At 41.7% G+C, this 24,100-nt stretch overlaps 1 protein-coding gene across 1 annotated transcript in view; it reads left to right on the top strand.

Annotated features, from left to right (window-relative positions):
- The window catches only part of MTHFD1 (methylenetetrahydrofolate dehydrogenase, cyclohydrolase and formyltetrahydrofolate synthetase 1), a 44,285-nt gene that overhangs the window by 16,263 nt on the left and 3,922 nt on the right, over window positions 1-24,100 (top strand). The window contains exons 9-26 of the mRNA XM_072865123.1: window positions 3,688-3,815; window positions 4,477-4,574; window positions 5,295-5,468; window positions 5,997-6,133; window positions 6,421-6,467; window positions 8,545-8,652; window positions 8,754-8,828; window positions 10,623-10,725; window positions 11,916-11,992; window positions 12,982-13,122; window positions 16,178-16,246; window positions 16,792-16,903; window positions 17,092-17,231; window positions 17,676-17,717; window positions 18,778-18,878; window positions 19,823-20,000; window positions 21,141-21,248; window positions 22,495-22,647. Of these exons, the coding sequence (XP_072721224.1) occupies window positions 3,688-3,815; window positions 4,477-4,574; window positions 5,295-5,468; window positions 5,997-6,133; window positions 6,421-6,467; window positions 8,545-8,652; window positions 8,754-8,828; window positions 10,623-10,725; window positions 11,916-11,992; window positions 12,982-13,122; window positions 16,178-16,246; window positions 16,792-16,903; window positions 17,092-17,231; window positions 17,676-17,717; window positions 18,778-18,878; window positions 19,823-20,000; window positions 21,141-21,248; window positions 22,495-22,647 (1,991 nt within the window). The remainder of the gene's footprint in view (window positions 1-3,687; window positions 3,816-4,476; window positions 4,575-5,294; window positions 5,469-5,996; window positions 6,134-6,420; window positions 6,468-8,544; window positions 8,653-8,753; window positions 8,829-10,622; window positions 10,726-11,915; window positions 11,993-12,981; window positions 13,123-16,177; window positions 16,247-16,791; window positions 16,904-17,091; window positions 17,232-17,675; window positions 17,718-18,777; window positions 18,879-19,822; window positions 20,001-21,140; window positions 21,249-22,494; window positions 22,648-24,100) is intronic.

Raw genomic sequence — 24,100 nt, 5'->3', positions numbered from 1 at the left:
TCACTGCTGATTTGCATGAAGCAGAATGGCTTGGAGTCTCCCACACTAACATGTTGCAAATAAAACTACCGTTGTGTTTCTGACATATGATGGTATGACCTTTTTTTCAGGCTTGATGTGAACTGCATCTCTGAGGACACATCCCTGTTTCCTTGCAATTAGTCGGCCTCGGGCAGTGCACTGAAATCTGAGCTTCTTGTACACCCAGCCTAGTCAGCGTTGCATGGCAATATGCTTAATGGTGTTGTGAGACTCAGCAATCAGGGCTTGATAGAGTACCGTGGAAATGGTCAGCTTTCAAAATGATGGATGCCACAGACGTTTCTGTGGTTTTCTGAAGCTGCTGAGTTTTTCTGCCTCTCTCTTTCCTTCTGATAGGTTGCGAAAAAGTTTTCAGATTAATCTTTTGGGGAATCAGTGCCAGAATTGTGAGAATTGCAATTGTACAGAAAGAATGGCAGCTAGTTTGCCAGCTTCTCCAGCTACATCACTGTACAGATAGAATATTGCTGCTAGCTGTGATGGTGCTTTGAACGTGGTGGGGGGAGAAATAGCACAGTTGCCATACATCTTCCCATAGCTGTAAGCGCACCCAGCTGGGTGCCTCCTAGGTGTAGATGTGAGTTGCAGCTGGAGGACATGGCAATCTCTGGATCTGCCTATACTTTGCAAGTCGGGGTGCCCTGTACAGGCAAATCCCAATATGATTTGACATATCAGGACATTAACTTCATGCAGGCTTGCCAAGTTGGAGTTTAAAAATGTTACAGCCATGTAGCACCATGCAAATGCAGCTGTTGTGCTTTTGAATGGAGGGTGGCCTTTATACTCCCAAGGCTGCCAGTTTGGAGGCTAGAATAGGCAGTTTAGGCACATCTGGCTTTGCATTCATGTGTACTACAGCTGAACAGAATTTCTTCCAGTTCTCCAGGTAGAGAGAGAGGAAGAGAGGATCTCCTGAAACCTCTGTTAGAGCAGACAAGTGTGTCTTATTCCCTTTCCAAACTGGATTGTATTTGTCTTTGTCTCCCCACTGCTGCAGTTGGAGGGCTAGTCCAGCAAATATTCTGAATGCCTTATTCCAGGCCTGTAGAAATTGCTCTGCTACAGAAAGGGAGAGCAGTGCAGGCAGAGGATATTCCCAGAGGTGGCATAGTCTGTGGAATGTCCCTCAGAGTCCTGACGGAGGAAGCAACCCTATTCAGACTCCTCCTCTGCTGTGGGATTTTGCAGCCCTAGCCAACAGGGAAGCTTCAGCAGTGGGATATGGGAGCAGCAAAGGAGGATCAACCTGTGTGGATCTCTGCCATGCTCTTCAAACAGCAGAGGAGATAGAAAGATATAGAAAGCCTTGACTTCATGCTCTGTTTATATCTTCATGTACTGGGAATCAAGCTGGCATCACAGGCCTATAACATCAGATTGTGTTGGATCCCTCATGAAACGCCTTTCCCAGTGGTGTGCAGAAAAAGAAGCAGACTGCAAGCAGGTGGTCTTGTGTTTTATAGATGAAGGTCATGTATGGTCTTGTGTGTTTGCAGTCATATATCCACCAGAAACGTGTTACAGTTGCATGTACATTGGCACAAGTTTGCTTTGAAGTCATGTGGATATTCCCAGCCCTTGTCTGGTGAAAGTAGGACTGTGAATTAGCTCCGGTCCAGAAGCTGCACTCAGGCTGTCTGTCATGCAGCCGTCTCTGGAGATAGATGGACATCATCATACCTATTTGTTCCATATGTGTAGGCATGTCCTTCACATCTTTGAGATCAAAGTCCTTGGATGCTCTCTCTGATGTGTTCCAGCTGGCTAGAGAACCTACTGGACCAAAGAAGACACAGGCACTGGGAATGGTTATAGTGTCACTGATACTTTCTGTAACTAGTTCGGGGTTTTTTTAAGAGTGGGATGATGAATATTGAGAAGGTGAAGTTATGGGGAGAGGCGGAAAGTGTTGTATGTGAGCTTTCCTTCAAAAGAATATTTTAAAGGTAATTGAATAGCTCCTAAGTTGTACTCAGCAGTGCTTGGCGTGAGGTGCAGATTCAGAGGCAGGGACTGGGGGTTTGTTTGACTTGTGCTCATCACTGTGTCTGTGTAACAGATTAGGCTGTTTGTGTTTGGAGTCCCTAATTCATTGCTTGTTTTCTTCATTCTTGGACCTGGAGTCTTCGTGGCCAGGGTGGCTGGTAAGCCTGCTTGGCATCCTTGGAAGAAAATATGATTACGCTGTTTGCCTTTTACAAACTTAATTAAACTGGTCTCTAGGCTGGAAGGCCAGATTGGTCTGCAGTTCAGGCAGCAAAGCTGACAGTGGCTGTAGAAACACTGTTCAACAGCTGTGATGTTGTTGAAGCTTTGAACTTTAGGGAGAAGAAGTGTTGCTTAAAACAGAAACACAGCAAAACATCCAAGCTGCTAATTGCCAGTAACAATGCAGCTAAAAATTAGTGTTGGCAGGAGCTGCTTTTGTTCCCTCTTTGGTTTTAACATAATCAGCTGTTTAGGAGTTTGGTTTCTATTCCACTCCTCCCCCTGACAATTGCATGTTAAAAGTTATTGATTGTGTTCTGTTCAAACATATGCTTACTGTACCCAATATAATTTTCAATGTTACAACATTAAAATGTATCTTCAGGTCTTTCACAGTGCTTAAAAGTTCCCTGGACTCCTCATATCTGAAATGAGGATCTGCCACTCCAGGAGAAACTTAAATTTTCCTTTTTTGATACACTGTGTCTATAATCAGTGAGTTCCTTAGATGACTGTGCTAGTTTACTAATGCATTTTGTCTTTTTCTCTCTTTATGGGTGAGCTTAAAGGTCACCACTGGAAAAAAGTGCTATATCTGCTTCTGAATTGTCAGGTCATGTAGTGCAGCAGGATATAGCAATTTTTTTTTGCCAGAGAGAAAGGAGATTATTCTACTGGAGCTCTCTTAAGCCACCTGTGAGGTTTGTTTTGACAAGACTCCGATCTCTGTGAACTGCAGTATTTACCGGTCCATCATTAGAATGGCAATGAGTAACTGAAAAGCTCAGCACTTTCTGTCTTCAGTTTCTGTAAAGGCAGGTGATTTTATTCAATAGTAAGGCCTAGACACGCTCCAAAATGGAACAGAGAAAATGTAAACCTGGGTTTTTGGAACAAGTCAGCCACCTTCCTTCTCTCACTTCTTCTAGACCATTGGTTTATATCTCTTTCAAGCTGGAAGCTGTACTAATCCTTCAGAGCAATACAGCAGGAGCTGTGAGAGGGTGGTTCAGGTGACACTTCTATTCTATGTCCCCCTTGTGTTTTATTATTGCACAGATGTACGACTTGGTCTGTGCTTTGATCCCACTGCATCTGTTTTGGAGTCATCTTCAGACTGCCCTGTGGGCCATGTGCCACTGAGAAAATACTTGTGTCCTCAAGGAAAGGGAGATCTATCCGGCAGAGGATAAGTGGTGCTTAATGGGAGGATATGTTGCATGAGCTGTTGACACTTTCTGAGTGAAGTATGATGGCAACAGCTTCATCTTGTGATGTTGTTTTAACTTTTATATTTCTTTACAGCTTTGTGGGTACTCAGCTTCTGTTTTGTTTACTCCAACAGAGGAAAAGACTTCAGCTTCAGCCAGTGCTGCCTCCTCTATTGTTTTGGTAAAATGTGATGTGTAACTTACTTTTTCCTTAAATCCCCAGACAGCACAAAGGCCAGTGGAAAAAGAGTTGTAGGAGATGTGGCATACAGTACAGCAAAGGAAAGAGCTTCCTACATCACCCCAGTTCCTGGTGGTGTTGGGCCTATGACTGTGGCCATGTTAATGCAGGTATGTGGGCAGACTGTGAGACTGCTGGTCATCTCCTCTACGTTTGCCTTTGGGGTATGTTGCTGCTGACCGTCAGCACACTACCAAAGCAACTGATGCTTCCTTCTTGCTCTTACAGAGGTCTAGTTAGGATTTCCAACTTCTAGTCCAAACAATTTGGGTTCAGTTAACTGAGGAAAAAGATGGACCTTAAGGAAATGTTAGGACAGAGTTTTTTGTTGTGTTGTTGTTGTTTGTTTATTGTTTTGAGTGTGGTCTCTCAAAAGAGTGAGAAACGGGCTTGTCTTACAGTGTTCTGGCTGTAATTCTAAAACTATCCGTAGGGTGATTGGATAAAAAGGAGGAGAGTAACAGTATAAGCCAGCTCCCTCTGTTTCCTGCTTTGCTTAAGAAACCCTGCTGGCACAGAACACCCCCAAAAGTCCAGCACACTGGAAGATAGATAGGTAGATGGATAGATAGATATGGTGGGGTTTTTTGTTTCTAAGAAAACTACGAGTGGAATCTCATTTTGGATTGTTAGCAAATGCTTTAATGAAAGCAGTTTGCGTTAATCCCAAACTGAGAGAGATGGGAGGGGAAAACCTTTCTGAGTCTCTTTGTTAACCAGCATGGTTCATACAGTGGTGGTTGCTATAATGCATTCTCTTGCTCATTTTAGAGCACAGTGGAGAGTGCGCAGCGTTTTCTGGAGAAGTTCCAGCCTGGAAAATGGAACATCCAATATAACCAGCTTACCCTAAAGATGCCTGTTCCAAGGTAATGCTTTCAAATGAAGCCACTGGCAGTATTCATGCAGTATAGTATTCACTTCTGTTCCCAAGCTTTGCATAATATAGGGCATACATGTATGTAGATTGTAGCTGGCATTGAAGTTTGGAGAGAAGTAGAGAGAGAGCACTGTGAGGCCTTCCTAAGGGAGCAGAGATAACCTGCAGTGGTGCTGTGACACCTGTTGAAGTGTAGGCTTCAGTCATCCTGATAATATTAAGGCATAAATATGGACTTCCACAGACTCTTTAGGCCAGCTAGATAGTTGCTGATTCAGCAAATAGTGAGACACTTGTATTTTGGAAAATTTTCAGTCTGACATGGCAAAAACCTAGCATCTTAAAGTAGGAGTTGTTGGTGTCAAGTCCCCAAGGAGCAGTTGAAAATACACAAAATACTACAAGGGAGCATAACACATTGCCTACAAAAAGGCATTCTTGGGGCGGGACGAGTGGGGGGAGGGTTGGTGGGGGATTTTTTGTTGTTTAGCTTGTTGGGGTTTTTGTTTTGTTTTGCTTTAAAAAAGGCAACTCTGAGGATGTGTCTATTCTAATGTAGCCAATATTGGTGGGATTGATCCATTTAACTAGGAAGGGTTAAAGCTTCCCTTTTAAAATATAGATTAGGTGTTTGTAGTTTATGCCATCCAGAAGCAGGGCACTTATGAGAAGTCTGACTTACAAATTGACCTTGCTCTCTTTCTTTAAGTGATATTGAAATATCGCAGTCTTGCATACCCAAGCCCATTGATCAAGTTGCAAAAGAAGTTGGCCTGCTCCCTGATGAGGTGGAGCTCTACGGTCAAACTAAAGCCAAGGTTCATCTGTCAGCTCTGAAACGGCTGAAGAACCAGCCAGATGGCAAATACATTGTTGTTACTGGGTAGGTACTTCCTTAACTGAAGCATCATTTACATGATGTCAAGGTGAAAAGAAACTTTATTAGCATGGCTTGTTGTTGTATTGCCTTTTGATAAGGTGACTGTATGGGGTGCTCTGGGTTTTAGTAAATCACACTGTGAAAATCTAGTGGTTTGGGAAATAGATTTCTCTCCTGTGGCAAATAGTGGGAATGTAGTTTAACATTTCTCTCCTGGAGATGAATTGTTTTGGTCTGCAGGTCAGGGTTATGAAGGGCAGACTGGATCATAGTCAAAGTTCTCATACTCTAGTAGCCTGCCTTCAACAGTAACTAGCAAGTTGTTTCAGAGGAAAGTCTTCGGCAGTTATGTGATAATTTGCTAATCTCATTCCAGTTTTGAACTGATGAAGATTAGCTGAAGTCTGAGCCAATCCAGAATTTGAATTGGCATTAACTGCAATCACTGGGTGACTGTTTTATCCCTGTAAGTGTTTTGAGTCTCACCCGCTGCAAGGGTTTAATTGTGCCTGTTCTGCTTTTTCACTGCAGGATAACTCCTACTCCCCTGGGAGAGGGGAAAAGCACCACCACTGTTGGTCTTGTTCAAGCCTTAGGAGCACACCTTCACCAGAATGTCTTTGCCTGTGTTCGGCAGCCTTCTCAGGGGCCAACCTTTGGTATAAAAGGTATGAGCTGTTCTGTTGCTTGCAGTTGGACTAAATGGGGGAAGATGGCATTCAGAGATTTTATTCTGCTGCATTCTAGTTTTGCATAATTCCCAGTTACAATTGCATTTCTTTTAAGAAAGAAAACCTTGGGTAAGTTCTTCAGTGTTGTCTTCAAGTGCTGTGCTGGGATTTAAACTAAGCTGCTCGACAGTAGCTGCCTTCTTAAAACTGTTAAGCAAACACATGTAATACCACTCTGGGCTAGAGACCTTTATTTGCGTGGTTTGACTATTGTCTCTCTGTAGGTGGAGCTGCAGGTGGTGGCTATTGTCAAGTTATCCCCATGGATGAGGTAATTCTTTATACAAAGCCTCATTGCACATATAGCTCACAGACCTTGAAGAGATGCTGCAGTCAGATAACTTACAAAATCTTTTTTGTTTATGGCCCAGTGTAGCACCCCCAAGAACTGGATGCTTGATTTCAGCAAAGCTTTTTTGTAAAAAAAGAAAAAATGGTAATCTTTGGTTGTTTCAGAAGGGTTCCTGAATTGTCAGGGAACTTCCTAGAACTGGGAATTCCCAGTTCCCTCCCATTCTCTGCCTTGAATTGCTCTATACCCTTGTGCAAAGTACATTTTGTACGTCTTTTCCCAGTACTGAAATGAAGATGATAATGACTTAATATGTTTTGGAAGCATATTAAGTAGTTCTGTCAGCAGCGGTGGTCACCGATTCTTTCTGTGAGCTATTTTGGTGTACTTGTGTTTTAGACTACTAACATGAAATGGGAAGAGGGAAGTTGGGAATCAGTAATGCCAAGACCTCAGCCTGTGGGGGACTGGCACTGCAGCATATTTCTGACGTGACCTGGCAACAAGTAAAATCCTGTGTCTGGGGACAGGGAATTGAAAGGCACGTGTAGCACGTGCTCTCGTGCTTCTCTCAATTCTCAAAGTAATTGCCTGTAGAATTCTACCTTTGTCTCGTGCACTATAGATTGACACAAGGCAATTTTAGGAAGAAAAACAGAAATGATCAAAAGGGCTGTTCGTTCCAATTGATGCAGCAAGTCCATAAAAGATAAAAATGTTAAGGAGGCAGAATAATTGATTTAGTCAGGTGCCAAGAACATGTGTGAATGATAGATGCGACAGGAAAAATAATCTCCTCCTCTTTGGGAGTGTTAATAAGACAAGCCAAAATACTTGACTGTGTGCAGCAGTGGGAAACAGCCCCACTCTTGGAACCAAACTGGCTGAAAGAACTTTCTTTAAGTATGACCCACGTGGTATAAATATATATAGTTTTGTGGGGGTGTTTTAATCGATGCATGTCTCGTAAAATTGAAGTACCTGGAGTCACTAGTTAGAGTAATAATCTTGATACATCATTTGATATTTCTGCATGCAGCTTTCATCCTAGGAAACGCTTAGGAAGTGAAAAACTTTTGAGTTCATGCTGCAGAGCCAAGGTAGTAATAATTGCTTCCTGTTGCATGTATATAGAATGAGACAACAATTAGCATTTACTAATTGGGATTTATAATCAGTGTGTGACTACCTGCATTCTGCTTTTAGCTATCTGGTTTTTAAGATCACAGTAGCAAGGCTTCAACAAAATTGTATTGTAAGGTCTTCTGTCATATCACCTTCTCCAATGTCCCCTTTTCATCTTCCTTCTCTGCTAAAGACAAAAAGGATTGTTTTAACCACACCTTTTACTCCCCTGCCATAATGCAAGTTTGTCACATAAGCTATATATCCCAAGCCGTTTGTCAGTATACCTACAGTGCAGCCAGATAACTCATGTAGACAAACCCCCTCAAACTATCTTTTAATGAGATAAAACCAAGAAAACTACTAGCAGTGTCACTATGTAGTACGTGGTCTATAAGTTCTGCCTACGATACTGTGTGTTTGAGTGTTCCTGTGTGTTAGCTCATGCAGAGCTCTGTGCAACCACAGCTCTACTGCTAGCAATACACAAGGTTGCTAGTTTCAATTTAACTCAGATATCTTTGTGGGAGCATCAGCAGCTTCAGCTAATGTACATGCGAAACCTGTTGTGCAAATAACGTGAGTGGGTCAGAAGGAAGGTGAAGGAGGAGCAATGCAGATGTGCCATACCATGGTCTTCTCAGGTGTCAGGGAGCCTTTGAGAACTGTTCTCGTGGAAAAAAAAAACCCTTTTTATTTGGAAGCTTCGTTCTGGAAGTTTGTAAAATGACATAAATGTGGGGGAGGCATTTTTCTGTTTTAGAGAAATTCTTTCCTCTCTTCCACATACTACACTGAGCAATCTCTCCCCCTCCACCCTCACCCACTTTAACATTGCTATTAATACTTCTCTTTCCATCTGTCTACGATGAATTGAAATAAATGAAAATTGCAGCAGGATGAGGTAACTGATATGTTTTATCTCCTCTAGTTTAACCTTCACCTCACTGGTGACATCCATGCTATCACTGCAGCCAACAACCTGGTTGCTGCTGCTATTGATGCACGTGTTTTCCATGAGCTAACTCAGACTGACCAGGTATGATCCTTTCTTATGATGTATTTGAGCCCAGCCCATTTTGGCCAAGATGTCTTGGGTGTGCCAGCAGTGCTAATTAACTACCTGTTTCATTCTGCAAGGCTCTCTACAACCGTTTGGTGCCTTCTGTCAATGGTGTTAGGAAGTTCTCAGACATTCAGATCCGAAGACTACAGGTAAGGTTACTGGTTTCGCATTGGTTTCTGGTTCTGTTCCATTTGCTCGTCCTTTACGTGGGCAGAGCTAGGTTAGAGAAACCCTCGTGTTGTCCTCTAGGTCATTCTGCTGGCATTTATTTTTTACATAAAGTGTGCAGAAGTGTGGTAGCCCTTCTTACAGCACAGAAAACAGTGAGATGCAGCCCCAAGGGGAAGAATCGTTGATGTAACTCACTTTATCATATGCTGTATGAGTAACACAGTGGGAAGAGGCAAAGGGATTAGTGCCCTTTATTAATAGTGTCAATTCAGTGTCGTTAGTGCAGTTTAAGAAAGGACCAGAATCAGTCTCTGTACCTTACACCCAATTACAGCTAGAGATTAATAGTTCCCATGTGACAGATATATAGATAATGCAGCATAAAAAAGGCAATTTATAAAATTCAGCAAAAAGGGAACATAGAGAATTTTTTGCCTTATCCAGATTGAGAGAACAGGGAAAAATGGAAAAAATACCTGTCCCCTACATTGCCCACTCCTCCTCTCCCCAAAAAAGAATTCCCAGTTAGATGAGTAGCCCTGTCATTGAGTGGCAGTCCCTGAGCAGACCATAGCTCCTCTGATCCTCAGAAGTTAATGTGAACTAGCATGTGTCCCTGACTTCTGCAAAGACAAGGATTAACAGAGGAATAGTTTTGCACTGGGTTTGGACCTTCTGGCTAGGAGGACAGCCTGGGGCCTGCTAAGCTCATTCAAAGTGTAAAACTTTATACAGTATTCAGGCTGGTTCAGTTGCCCATTTGGAAGTCAGGAGCAATAGTCGGACTACTTAGGAAGCTAGAACTCTGATTTATTAATTGGCTATAATGTCTCAACCATTAGAGAATGTGTGGTTTGCTTCCACGGCTGAGCAGAAAAGCTATGTCATATTGCTTGGTGTTCCTGACGGACTGCTGAGGGAACTCTATACTAACCACTCTTCTTGTTATTCAATGTCAAGATGTGAACAGGATTCTAATACTCTAGAAAGATGATATCTTGTTTGTTTGTTTGTTTCTTTTTCTAAATGATGTGCTCGAAGAAGAAGAGAACAGACTTTCTTCCCTGCTGTTCTTCAGGAGAAAAATACAGCCTAGCTGTGTAGTTAATTAAAAAAAGCTTGCTCGTTCATAAATCAACTCAATCGTTTTTCTCATTCCTAAGCTTGCACTTGTATTGGGCTTCTTGAGATAATTCTTCTCTCAATTAAGCAACTTGGCAAACTGCCCATCCTCTCAGTATGTTCAAGATCAGCTTTCTGGGATGCTGACAGCCTTGTGACTGAATTGTTTAATTCCTCCTTTGTGCTGCTTAACCATCATGCTGAAAGCAGTGTCTTTAAATACATATGGCTGTGTGCAGTGACCCTAGGCAAACTAATGAGAAATGGATGTAAGCATGTGAGACTAATGATGAGAACAAGGCATGTAAGGAACTGCAGAGCTCGCTCTCTTACTCCTTCTGTAGCTGCCTTGCACAAAGCTTGGTGACAACCTGCCCTAATGAGCTCTATTGTCTGCCTTGCCCTTTACTAGCTGGGCAGCAGCAAGCTCTGCTTCCAGATACACACTGATAAGGATCATCTTACTGATATGGATCATCTTACGTTGTTGTGGGGTCTAGGAGAAGGGGCACCAAAAAGGCAGCCCCTCCTTGTTTCTGAATGTGCAGATGCTGCTGCCAAAGGCTCATTGCTCTAGTGAAAGGTTCATTTCTGTGAATCTTTTCATCATACCTCTTTTTTTTTCTCTTATTTGTCCTTTCCTCCCATAGAAATTGGGCATTAACAAAACTGATCCTACGGCTTTGACAAAGGAAGAAGTAAGCTTATTTGTGAGATTGGACATTGACCCAGGCACCATAACATGGCAAAGAGGTACAAGAGCTGTTAAATGAAAGAGTTATTAAGAAACAAAACCTGTGTCAAAAGAAAGGTTTGCAAGTGCAGCAGGAACTGTGTTTGCTGGGAAAATGGGAAAAGAGAGCAGGGCTGGCCTCTCCTGAGTGTTTGGTGGGATAGGTGCCAGCAGCTGGGATCCCGTTTCTAAAGGGTCTGACGCAGGGGCTTGAATCTGCTCTGAATTCACAAAGATTAAGACTTCACTAATTGGTGCAAGTTTGTGTTTCTGGATTTGTCAGTCACTGAGAGAGTTGAGTTTGGCAACTGTAGCCAACAGCCTTTTTACCTGACTGAGAAAGCTCTGTGAGCAAGGAGAGGGTTCTGCTCTGGGATTAAACTCAGTTTTAATCTGTCCACTTGCTCTGTTGGGGACTGACAGCAAATAAAGGCCAGATTTTTAAAAGGTTTTTAAAGATACCTGAAGGTAAGCTTAATGTCTGGTCTGGCAGATTTAATATTTCACTAGCAAAAGAAATTTCAAATATGGACTTTTTTTTTTCTTATTTAGACCCCAAGAGTATTGCTTTTTCTTCCTTTTATTAAAATACAGTGTGAAATATAGTCTCCAAAATTTGCTTCATAACCTGTAATGGTGCTAAAGTAGTCTGCCTCATGGGAAATATTGTATAAAATACTTAGAATTTTTCAAGCAGATAGTAAGAAACAGCAAATGTAAGCCAGTATTTGATAGTTTGTGTTTCTAAGGTAATTTGAGTTAATGGGGCTGTCTGAAACTATGCTCACTAAATGGTAGAATCTGACCATTTTATCACTTAACTTATAAAATGATAATTTTATTTCTTTTTTGGCTGTAATAAGTTCCTGATTTCACATTGACTAATGATGGTGAAAAAGCAATTGGAATAATACTAGCAGCTCTGCTTTTCAGAGAGGCTTTGGACTTGTGGTTAATACACGCAAAGGGAGGTAGACTCCCTCTGGATGCAGTGCAGAGTCTGCATGTGTCTGTGGGTATCTTAACTGTTACAGTTCAGTTTTGGAGAAGAATCATGTTAAGTAGCACTTGCCATTCTTTAGGAGAGGACGATATCTCAAATGGCCATCCTTTCTTCATAGGTGATCTAGCTGAATGTTTGTAATAGGGCATAGATGTGACTTATGACTTGCAACGTGACTTCTCATCTTTCTCTCTGCATTCCTCGCAGTACTGGATACAAATGACAGGTTCCTTAGGAAAATCACTATTGGACAGTCTCCAACAGAAAAAGGCTTCTCACGAATGGTACTTGTTCCCTTTTCTTGCATGTTTTAAAAAGTACTTTGAAAAACGTGGTCCTAAAGCAAGTTTTTGTAACTCCAGATATTTCCATCTTTTACCAGTACCTTGTTAAAGAGAAAGCAAAAAGTCCGTTCAACCAAGCAGTTAAATTTGCTACTGGTGCAGTGTTCAGTTTCATTGTTTCCTCCTTCCCTGTTCTTTTCCTGAACGTTGGCTTCCCAAACTGGGATGACTGTGGCACAGTAACAGTGGTACACAGATGCCCTCCGTAAATATGATGCATGGCAATAGCTAATCTTCACCACTGCAGGTGCTTTGGGTGGGATGTATCTGATGTATCTGGCCAAAACTAGACACAGTATCTGAGCTTGTTGTCTGGATTCATTATATAATCAATAGAGTAAAATACCCAATCTGCGCTGTGACTCCTCTTATCCCTTAAGTAACTGTCAAATTAATAGTTCAAATGAATTGTGCTCAGAAAAGCCTTTCCATTGACTTGAAATGTCCCTAGGGTGCTTAGCTTTGATGGAGGTGTCTGGGTTACGTCAGATGAATTCTACCCTTCATTTCCTATAGAATGTGATTTTTTTTTTTTTGTGATTTACTGTGCTGTTTAGTGATAATCAGATGAGTTAGTAAGCTCAGTCTTCAAAAATATAACTTGTTAGTGTTAAGCATTCTTACATGAATCACTAATGTATGTGCCAGGAGAGAGTCATGTAATACCAATGGAATAAGTAGTTTTTACTTAATTTTGTGGAAAAAAATCCAGCTTAAATGGCCAAATTAATGAAGTATGTTCTGAGAGTAATGCCTTGGATTTATTTTATATTTGTATGTCTGGGGTTTTGGGGGGTTTTTTGTTTGTTTGTTTGGGGGGGGGGGTTGTTATGATGATGGTGATTGGCCTTGTTTCAAGAATTTAATGGAGGTAAGGATTGCTGCTAGGGAATCTTGATGAGTTCACATTCTTTATTCATCTCTTGCAGGCTCAGTTTGACATCACGGTGAGCAGTGAAATCATGGCAGTTCTAGCACTCTCTGACGGGTTGGATGATATGAAAAAGCGACTGGCCAGAATGGTAGTAGCTTCCAGCAAGAGAGGAGAACCAGTTACAGCAGATGACCTTGTAAGAGAGTCATTCAGTTCTTAAATGCTAACTTTTTCCTGTTACTTCTGAAGTCCTTGGATTGAAAAGCATAGAGACAGTTCTGTACAGAAAAGACCCTTAGCATATAGAAGACCAAAGATGAAATCCTAGCCCCTGGAGTTAATGAAGGTTTTTTACTTTAGTATGGCTAGCACCTTACCCAGAGAGTGTGTGTGTGTGAGTGTGACCTGGGCAGGGACAAAGGGTCCTGTGTGGTGTGCTGTGTGTCAAGCTGATGCCAGCACCATAGGAATTAATGGGGAAATACATGGTGGCTTCTAGATAAAAAGCATATTTACACATTGGAAGAACTCAAAATGCATCCTGCTGACCGTCCTGTTTCTCAGGCTCCCTGGAGCGAGGAAAACATTGAGCAGGAACAAAGCCTTGTGCAAATTTAATTACAGATTATGAAATATCTTATTCTGGGAGACTGTGAATGCTGTAAAAGCCAAACCCTTTACAAAAAGTGCAAGATCTCCATAAGGCAGCCTTTGGTGAGGGACACAAATCCTTTATTTCCACTGCATGAAATGCTGAATGTAGTAGGACTGGTGATGTCTATTGCCAGTATGTAAAGCAGCCCTAAGCAGCAGTTGCAAGCTGCAGCATTGTCTTGCAGCTGTCCATACAATCATTATTAGCACAGTTCTTGGCATGTTTGCGGAGTGTGTCAACTAGCACTCTCCCAAATGGTGCTTTGGCATGGTTTCGGGGAATAGCCTGTGCCCCAGACCCTTCTTGCAATAAATGTTTTGAAGATGGCACCCTGTTTGGAGAAGGGAAGGGGAATTGAGCCCTGTATGTGAACTGTGCTCTGCCACTTGGCCTCAAGACAGACAACGGGCTCCGGACTGTTGCACTAGTCAATAGAGGTATGATATTGATACTTACTGCTGTCCTGTATAGTAGATATTTCACAGCCTGCTTTGCAAGACTAGAGTATTACAAATTTGCATGATGTGGTGTTAATGAGGTTTGTCTTGCATTTTCTGAATGAGCCTTTCCAGTGGGGTAGGAGAATCCACAGAGTGGGTATCCTGACCTGTGTTTCCAGCAAGGTGGGACACAGCACTAAGGCTTACCCAACTCTTGCTATCTTGCTATGAGTTTTTTTGTTTTCCTGTGTGTTTGGGGTTTGTTTGTTTCTTTTACTTCCTCCCAGGATAAGCCTAAGAAACAGTAGAATAGCAATGTGGCCTGACTCTGGCCTTGCAGCAAAAGAGCTAGGCTGGGAACCATTTATCTGTAAATGTCCTTACACGAGACATTCGTTGGGAATGAGGGAGGGCATGTGCCAAAGTTCTGTAGGCAGCTTTGAGATTTTAATTCCTACTGCTAGCATGCTGCCAGTTTAACCTTAAGTACCTGAGTTAAACCCTGTTCTGGAAAACAGGAATCTCCTCCTGCCCATCAGCAGTGGAGGCAGATGGTGCTTGGCTAGGGAGTTGCTTTGAGTTTTATGTAGAGTCCAGGTGATAGAAGTCTTTCATCTCAAGACTTTTTTTACTTTTTTTTTTTATTTAATTATATTGAATTTTGTCCATTGCAACTGCAGAATGGAGGATGGTATCAGACCTGTCCAACAAGTTCTCTTGAATGCTATATGTTTGCAGTGATGGCAGCCATTGGCTTGCATCATTAGGACTGTGTTACATACTCCTCATGCAGGCAAAAACGTGGTGATTGCAGAGACCAGACTGGCACAATAAGATGTCTGGGTCCTTCTGCTGTGATATAACTAGTGTCGTGACCGTGCTGCCAGGAAGCGCAAAGAAACTGGGAAGAAATGTGGAATCAAAAACTGACTACAGGTTTTTAGAGATGGGATGTATTGAAGTGCCACTGAGTGACACAGGCCTGAAATGTCGCCATGGAAATCTTCCTCTGTAGTTTTCATTATTCCGGAGATGACTGAAGTTTAAAGCTTATCCATTAAATGTTAAATAAGCTTTCATGTGGCAAGATTGAAACTAATGAAACAAAGCAGTGAACGTCTTTAAAAAAAATCTTTCATATAATTGAGTGCTGCAATCCAATTGAAATTAAAAGGGAAGAAGAAGAAATCATGGTTCAAGGTTTTCATAACTGCTGTGAACATTTGGCTCAGTACCCATGCTCGCAATTCTAGTTACTTTTGCAAGTGCTGGGTAACAGACAGTTTGGTTTCTACTGGGCTGTGTCAGTCACAAGGATGACCAAACCCTCATTTTCTCTTCCCAAAGCAGATGTGGATAAAATCACAAGCTTTCACTTTGCAGGAAGCAGAATTGCAGCAGGGTATATCGCTGCAGCAGGGTATATTGCTGCACCTCAGAGGAAACACAGCCTCCAGTGTCTGCCTTTCATGATGTCAGCCTGGTCTTTCTCATGGGCACAGAGGTTCACTTTAAAAGTTATTTCTGCACAAGAGACTTGGCCAGGATGTAGCAGCTTGTTATGACATTTTAAGGCAAATATGTAGAGCCTAGTTGCTGAAATGAGGAAGGAAAAAAGTCCAAGACAAATCTACCTGCAAAACCCAAGAACATTGACATATGTGTAACTTTAAACTTCTTAGCGTGTTTAGATACTGCAAAAGAAAGACAGTAATGCTGCAGTTGAGATATCAGGGTGATGAGTGTAGTCCAGTGTTTCAACATCTATAACAACTGTCCTGAAAAACTCCCAGCTTTGTGCCACTGAATGGGCTACAGTAAACCATACGTACCTAAGGGTTACTCTTTCACTGCTATTGTTTACTAACCTTGCTATAGCATTGAAACAGCAATTGTTCTTTATGCCTTCACTACAAAGTGATGGCCAAGCAAGGTCACAACCAAGAGGCTGCCCCCAGCAGAAATCACAGATCCTCTTACAAGGATGTAAAAGGTCATTATTCTGCCTTGCCCTGACTAGAGTTAGTTATATTTAGAGCAACTTCTGGTTCTGGTCCTGAAAGCTCACCAGGACAAAAGCAGAGCCTTGACACTGCGTGGGAACAGTCTCAAGGTCTCGGTACATCTGGAAACTGACTGCCCTTTTTTTCTTTTAGGGAGTGACTGGTGCTTTGGCTGTCTTGATGAAAGATGCTGTAAAACCAAACCTCATGCAGACACTAGAGGTGAGCACAGATGATTTGCTATACGTGCGTTCTTGGAGCCAAGAAGCAACCGGTTTAGTTCATTCATCACAGTCAGCGTGAGCTTACTCGGCTTAGAGTTGGAGGTTTACTGTGGTTTCCTACCTAAGGTTCAGGGCTAGGGGAGAAGGCTAGCTTCTTTCTAGGTCTGCCATTGGCACGTGGGGTGACCCCAAGGAAATGCACTAAGCTTTGCTGTGTCTCTGTTCTGCTGTCTTTAATGCCAGGAAGTGTTTTGGGAACCTAAATGGTGTGGATGCAGGAGAATGACGAAGAGTTGTTGGGATTTAGCCATCCTTTTCCTAAGCGTATTAATATCTCCACTTGTGCAGATTATTATAATCCTGTTTGCCCTGTAGTCCTTATTACTGATAACAAATGTTTGATCAGAAGGCTTTAAGATTTGTCTTCTAAAAGCATTTTTCTTTACCTTCAGGTACCATAGTACTTAGCTCCTGAAATGCTGCAGATTTGCTAGATTGTACCCTCTGATTTTCTCTTTCTCTCCCACACCCCCCCTTTTCTAGGGAACACCAGTGTTTGTTCATGCTGGACCTTTTGCCAATATTGCACATGGGAATTCTTCAGTGTTGGCAGACAAAATAGCACTGAAGCTTGTGGGTAAAGAGGGATTTGTTGGTAAGTGTGTGGGGTGTTGTTTTGTTTGCTTTGTTTGTTTGTTTTGCAGGGAGGGATCTGCCTTTTTTTATGGTGACTGTCTTTGGTTTTTTCTGTCTTGGAAGAGGCTTCCGATTTATATAATCAGGGCATGATTTCTCCACCCAGCAACCTCTCACAAGCTTCTTTTCTTTTAATTCCTACTCTAGTAACAGAAGCAGGATTTGGTGCAGACATAGGCATGGAGAAATTCTTTAATATTAAGTGCCGCTATTCTGGTCTCCGGCCTCATGTGGTGGTGTTGGTTGCTACTGTCCGAGCTCTGAAAATGCATGGAGGAGGGCCTGCAGTAAGTACTAGGCAAGGTTTTCTTTAGGCCTGAGGGGCTGTTACTGTTGTTCTGATCCAGTCACTTAAAGCCCTGTAGGGTTTGATCTGCTTGTAATTGTCTTGAGATTTGCAGTTGTAAAAGGAATCCATACGTCCCTGTTGCTTGTAAGCTGCTTCATTGTTGTATGTTACAGGTACATACCTGCTTGTTTTATTTTCCTAATGAAGTGCTTGTATGCTGGGGCACTTGTGATATTACCACAGTTAGTCATTTGTTGTACTGTGAGTGCATCTTGCAGTCTTTTATTCTTCCTTTTATTTTTTTCTCAGAAAAAAGGATCAGCTTGGAGTAGAATGTTGTATCTTGATGCCGTTTAATAAGAACCAAGCACAAATTGCTGTCATGGATAAAAATCTCATGGGGTTCCATCTTTCTTTTTTCTTTTTTTCCTTTTTTTCCCAGGTCACTGCTGGGGTACCTTTACCGAAGGAGTACATGGAAGAGGTAACCTTTAGCTGTTGTGACAGTTGACCAATTAACTGCGGTCATGACACGATATTGTCATGCAGTACACGCCTGGATAGCTAGTGTGTCATTTCTTTAGCTGCCAGGGGAATGCTTCCTCATATAAGCTGTAATGTTCATCTCTTTCACTCTCTCTTTTTTTTTTTTTTTTAATGACGTTACTTTGGCTCTGCTCTTTCAAGCATTTATTGTACTTGACCTAGCCAGTATTCAGAGCCTTTTTGTTTCTCCTGAGCTCGTGCAATTGTCTGTGCGCTCAATTTTTCATAGTAATATCTACTCTGTGTCCCCTGACCCTCTCAGTATGGAGGAATTTCTTGGCTGAAATATTGTCTCTGAAAATACTCAAAGTGCCTCTCTAATTACTCTCCTCTTAGCAGCAGCAGTTTCTGTTTTTATTCCCCCCCCCCCCCCGCTTTGCAAGCAGAGAAGAAAGTGAACTAAAGTCTCTGCTTCTATCCTTGTGCCTTGAATGGTTGTGTACACTTGAATAATTGGTCTGGCTCTCTTTAAACTGTGCAGCTTTTTCACTTGTGGATTTTCTGTATGGATTATTCTTTGCATAGGAAGGAATGAAATGTCTGGATTTCCATGAATAGTGTCTGATGCTGCAAAATGTAAATATGTGTAAACCGAAAGCTGTTGCCACAGACTTCAAACAAGTGTCATGAAATTCACTGCTAATGATATTTAATACATAGAGAGGAATGTGTCAGAGAGGAAAATGAGGCTTTACTGTGGGGAGTTAATGAGCACAGGTATTAACTTACTAAGAATAACAAAAAAAGATAAAAAGTGATTTCTTTTACCTTGGCTTGGCAGCTGAAACCATTGATCATTAGAAGTAGTCATTCCTTTTCCTGTCTTCCATCCAAGAGTGTGCACTGGTCTGGACTGTTCAGAAAGCAGCACTGGGGATTTGCCTTTGTGGTTTCATTCCCATTTTGACATTTTTATCATTAGCTGTGGACATCGTGGATTTGGAACAAAAGTTTCACTGCCCCTGATAAAATGTGCTTCCTGCTTGCTGTCTTTACAGAATCTTCAACTGTTGGCAAAAGGCTGTAGTAACCTAAACAAGCAAATCCAAAATGCACGGATGTTTGGTGTCCCAGTAGTAGTGGCTGTCAATGCTTTCAAGTAAGTGAGCTGGGACATGGAAGTGATGCATGGGAATAAAACTGTGGCACTTCATATGCCATGTTTAACACAAACTCTTGTTTTCAGTAGTGTCATTGTATTGTTTGCAGCATTTTGCATTGTTGGAAGATGCTGAATAAATAGGGGAGCTCTGCTTAGCCATTTCAAATGCATTCCTTAGTTTAAATCAGCTTAGGATTTTATGATCAGTGATTATTATCTGCCATCACTTAAACCTGACTGGTGAAATCACTGTGGACAAAAGGTGCCTGTGACAATTTGAAATATAAGCTCATAATAGATGGTGAGGTGCCTGTGCTGTCGACCACACTGTGTTCAGTGGTCTGCTGTATGGAATATTATGCCCCGCTAAGAAGCATTTTCGGCTCTGCACATTGTATGGCACAGGAAATAAAATCTGTGTGTGGTCTTTTTATGCAAGCAGAAAGGCTTTGAACTGCTGTGTTAAAGCTGATGCCAGTTGAAGCAGAGTAGCCAGCTAAGGATTCTTCATCTGAAGTAAATGCATACTGGTCGATCTAGAGAAATTATGGGGTTTAGCTGGTTGCGTGCACATGATATAGCACTTCTAAATCAGCAATACTAATGCCTTTTTGAGTTTGCTTCTGAAAATGGGAGTTGCATTGCCAATACAGGGCAGATAAGACAGAAAGTCTGGAACGCTGTTCTGTCGGTAGTCATGGGTTTCTGCATGTAGTTCCAGAGCTACCTGTTGCTGTCTGTTCCTCTGTGGAGTAGCTTCCTTCACCAAGATGGAGAAGGCTGTGGTGGATAGCCCCTCAGCAGCTTCCTGATGGCTGGATTCTGTGATTTCTTTGGACGGCTTTTGGATGTTGTCAAGAAGAGTGAAAAATGGTTAGAACAAACAGTTCATTTACTGTGTGTGCACTCTGATCCACATGCGCAAACTTTTCTCCTTACAGAACAGATACAAAGGCTGAACTGGCCCTTGTAGTACAACTGGCAAAGGAAGCGGGAGCGTTCGATGCTGTGGAGTGCACTCACTGGGCAGAGGGAGGTAAAGGAGCAGTTGCACTGGCCCAAGCTGTTCAGAGAGCATCGCAGACACCCAGCAACTTCAGGTTCCTCTATAACGTGGAGGTAAGAACTTGTAGTATTAGAGGTATGTTGTTTGTAAGGTGGAGATCCATTGGTTTCACTAGCTTAAGTCGCTGAAGGGTGTCTGAAAGGCTCCTCTGAGAAACTGAGAAGAAATTTGGTTTTAGAACATAACATTTATTCCACCAGTCTCAAAGACCTAGTTGCTCAGTTCTTGTTCTTTTGACTACCAAGTAAAATAGTGTTTACTTTTGACACTGAAAGATGCTGCTGTGACTCTGTTAGAGATGACAAACAGGTTTCTATCATGGCAGCCATGTTCCAGGATAGGGGAAGTTTACTTCTTGAACTTGAGATATGCATTCCTCTCAGAGCATGGACTGGAGGAACAAGCCTGACCAAACCTGTTACCTTATCGCAGAGCTTCTGGGTGCACTTGTTGCTGAGGATGGGAAGCTATACAACAGGCTGTGGAACAGAATTTGTCCATTTTTAACTTCCCCCCCCTCCCCTGCCTCTGCAAGTAAGGCTTATGGAGTCACACTACAGGGTGGAAGAGATTGTGTGTGTGTGTATATTTCTAATGACTTTGTACTTAAGCAAATTTGACAGATGACTTGGAGGTAATGAACTCACTGTTAGTTCCCAGGTTATGGCCTGAATCCTCCTTTAATAGCAAGCACCTATTCAAGAACCTAATGAGGTACAGAGCTATGTCATTATATCTATTTTAGCTCTTTAACAGGTGCTTTCAATTTTTCTTGTTTAACCTGTTTTATTTGTGCTTTTATTTAACCATTAACTTGTATTCCATCAAATTATTTTTGTCCACTTTTTGACTTAGACTTGAGAAAGAATAAAAATGTCTCTTTTGCAGCAGGGGTAACTAACATGCAAGCACAGCTTATAAGAAATACTGTATCTTTTTGTTTCGGACTGTAGTAAACTAGTTTTGCCCTCTTACCAAGAGAAACAACTGCAACAAGGTAAATGAAACCTGTCCTGAAAACCCTCAAATTCCTGCATGGCTTTGTTCTACAGCAAATAGGAATAGCTCTTGTATCTGCAGATGGGCATTGCACAACACGTATGAAGGATTGTGAAGCTGCTGTGATGTTACAGCTCTTTGTAGTTTGGCCACACTGACCTGCCTGTCTTTCTTTTTTCTTTTTTTTTTCCTAGCTCCCTATTATAGATAAGATCAGGCTTATTGCACAGCAGATCTACGGGGCAAGTGACATTGAGCTACTTCCAGAAGCACAGGAGAAAGTAACCTTGTACACTAAGCAAGTAAGTTTTCCACATCACCTGATACCAGTGGTGCTTTTCATTTAAAATGCTCGTATTGAACAGTGGCGTTCAAACTATGCATGAAGGGAATCATCACTCAAATCGTGTCCTTGTCCAGGACTCATTGGATGCTGCTATGGCAGAGGAGGAAGAGGAGGTAGTACGGGGAGGGAGACACTGGCCCTGGCTTCTAGTGGAGAAGACAGAACTCATCTGGCCCAGTAGCACATCTATGATAGTGTATGGGGAGAGAAGAGCAGGAGGATTCAGTGATCTTTCTCTACTATACTCTCCAATCCTTCAGGAATTTGGGAATTAGGGAACTACAGGTGGTCAGACTGGTGCTAAATAGTCTCTGATGATTTTTTTTTTTTAAATCTTGTTCCACTGAGTTGTCTAATCAGTTGTTGAACCCATATGGATTTTTGGCAGTCGCAGTTACGTTGGGGAAAGAGTTCCACAGGTGATACAATGCTTCTTGTGGGAAAAAAATCTACTTTTATAAGTTTTGAACCTGGCATCTGGTTGGTGAATTAGATGCTTTCTGGTTGTTGTGTTGCTTTTACTCTTCTCTAGTGTGACGTTCTTGTGAATTTACTTGCTTCTGCATTAATTAAGGTCAGTAAAGGGCTTTGAAGAGAAGAGCAATGTGAGAACTAGCTATTCTTTGTTTACAGTGTGCTCGATTTTCTTTTTTTTTTTTTGCAGTCCATTTACTACTGTAAATCACTTTCATGTTTCTTGTATATTCCTTTACAAGTCTATCAAAATACCATAGCCATGTAATTGGCTACTTCCTCACAACCTGCAATTATACTGATCAAACATTTCTAATTAACTGACCTCAGCTGAACAAGAACTTTAGTTCTGAGCTGTTTAAATGAATGTTTTGGGAAGAGAGTAGAAAGTAAGTTAGCTATCAAGATTGTACATCTAACACTTCCATACCTTTATTTTTTCCTCAGTTGGATGTGTGGGGGGCACATCCATGGTGGTTCTTTCTTTAATACTTAGTGGGGGGGTGGGGAGAGACTTTGAGAGAGAAGGAATGGGGATGCAGAATGGTCAACGGATCTGACAAGCTGTGGATGAAGCAGTTGGTGAGGAGTAAAATGTCCTGACAAAATGTCTGATGTCTGCAGAGAATGGCGGAATAGAGCAATTACATTTGTGTACAGGAAAGGTTACTGGTTTTTCACTTACTTCTCCCTTCTTTCTCTCTCTTTCTTTTCATTGTCTTTCCCAGGGATTTGGAAACCTGCCAATCTGCATGGCTAAAACTCACTTATCATTGTCTCATGACCCTGAACAAAAAGGAGCACCTACGGGTTTTATTCTGCCAATCCGAGACATTCGGGCCAGTGTTGGTGCTGGATTCCTGTACCCACTAGTAGGAACGGTAGGTGATTGAATGAAACCCTCAACTGTGGGGCAAGGGAAAAAACTTCGTGTGCATTCCAGTAGGCAGTTACAAAAGGTATCTTGAATTAGGGGAGTCCTTGCCATTTACAGATGGTGTTTTAACAGTCCAGTGTATTAGATGCCCTTAATAGGTTTTTTTTTCAGCGGGAAGAGGGAAGCTAAAATAGACCATCTGACCATTTGAATACTGAGCAAGCCCCCAGTGTACTCCTCAGGTCCCACATCTCTGTCTTCCTGGATTTTGAGGAAAGGGTGAGCTCTGTAGCTAATGAATTCTGGGAACTGCAGTCTGGTAGAGGGGATGGGAGAAATCCTTGGCCCACCTAATTGCCATTGTGACTTTGCATTCCTGATGAAAGCACTTTGCAGTATTGTAGATGAAGTCTGTACACCTGCAGATCAGGGTAGAACAAGACCAACTCCAAAGCTTACAAAGCAAAAAAACTTCTGATGAGACGCTGCCAGAGTGAAGCTGACCTGTGCTGTTAGTCATTTGTCTGTCTCCCCTCCCATTCGGTTCTCATGGTTTTGCTGACCATCTGTTTGCTGTTCAGCCTGCATCAGTTCCAACAATTCATTTCACTATGCCCTTGAGTTTTTAGTTTCTGTTCTTTGACATGATTGGCATTATGTCAGCTGAGAGGAGAGAGAGTGGACACAATGGGAATAGGATCCTGGAATAGCTTTGATATGAATTGCCTGGCAGAAAGAGGAGCTACCTGCAAAATAAGCTAACGTTCAGGTTTGCATCCAAAGAAAGAATGTTAGGATGAAAGGATCCACTGGAAATCTTATCTGGGGAATCTCTTCTCAGAAAATGTTAAGTAACTTGTTAGATTATTTTAGGGGATGGAGCAGTTGGATCAAGCAACTCTTGTCTTTTTCTTATTTTTTGGGCCTGAACCTTTTTGTGAAGTCTTCAGGGCAACATGTTTGTTTTAATAAGCTTTCAAAAGCATTAGGGGTATATGGCTCAGGTAATGAAATTTGCTGATTTAAGAGTTGGATCCCATCTTCCTTCAAATGCTAGCTAGAGTCAAATATTGGATATCTTTTTCTTTTAATTATTTAAAAAAAAAAAGAGGTAGGTAAGGGTTTCCAGATTACCCAACATAAATAAAATAACCACATCCTGATTGAAGTCTGGTTTATCCATCTTTTTAAAGAGTAATATGTGTTTTGGGATAAAATGAAAGATAGCATGCTTGTACCTATTATTAATGGCATTTTTTTTGCAAGCCAAGATTTAAGCCAAACAATGATTTTTTTATTATTATTTTTTTTATTTTTACTAAACACTGGAGAAGGAAAGAGTGCACAGCATTAATGAGCTACATAAGAGAAAGATGTTTTCAGCTATTAAAACTACGTTTTGGCTTTTTTTTCTGATTTCTTCAGTTTCTGTGAAGTTGGACTCTTTCCTTTCTGCT

The sequence above is a fragment of the Ciconia boyciana genome, chromosome 6 (genome assembly GCF_034638445.1).
Source record: "Ciconia boyciana chromosome 6, ASM3463844v1, whole genome shotgun sequence".
NCBI classification, from domain to species: domain Eukaryota; kingdom Metazoa; phylum Chordata; class Aves; order Ciconiiformes; family Ciconiidae; genus Ciconia; species Ciconia boyciana.
The sequence above is the reverse complement of the archived record's forward strand: the minus strand, read 5'-3'. Positions and strand labels throughout refer to the sequence as shown.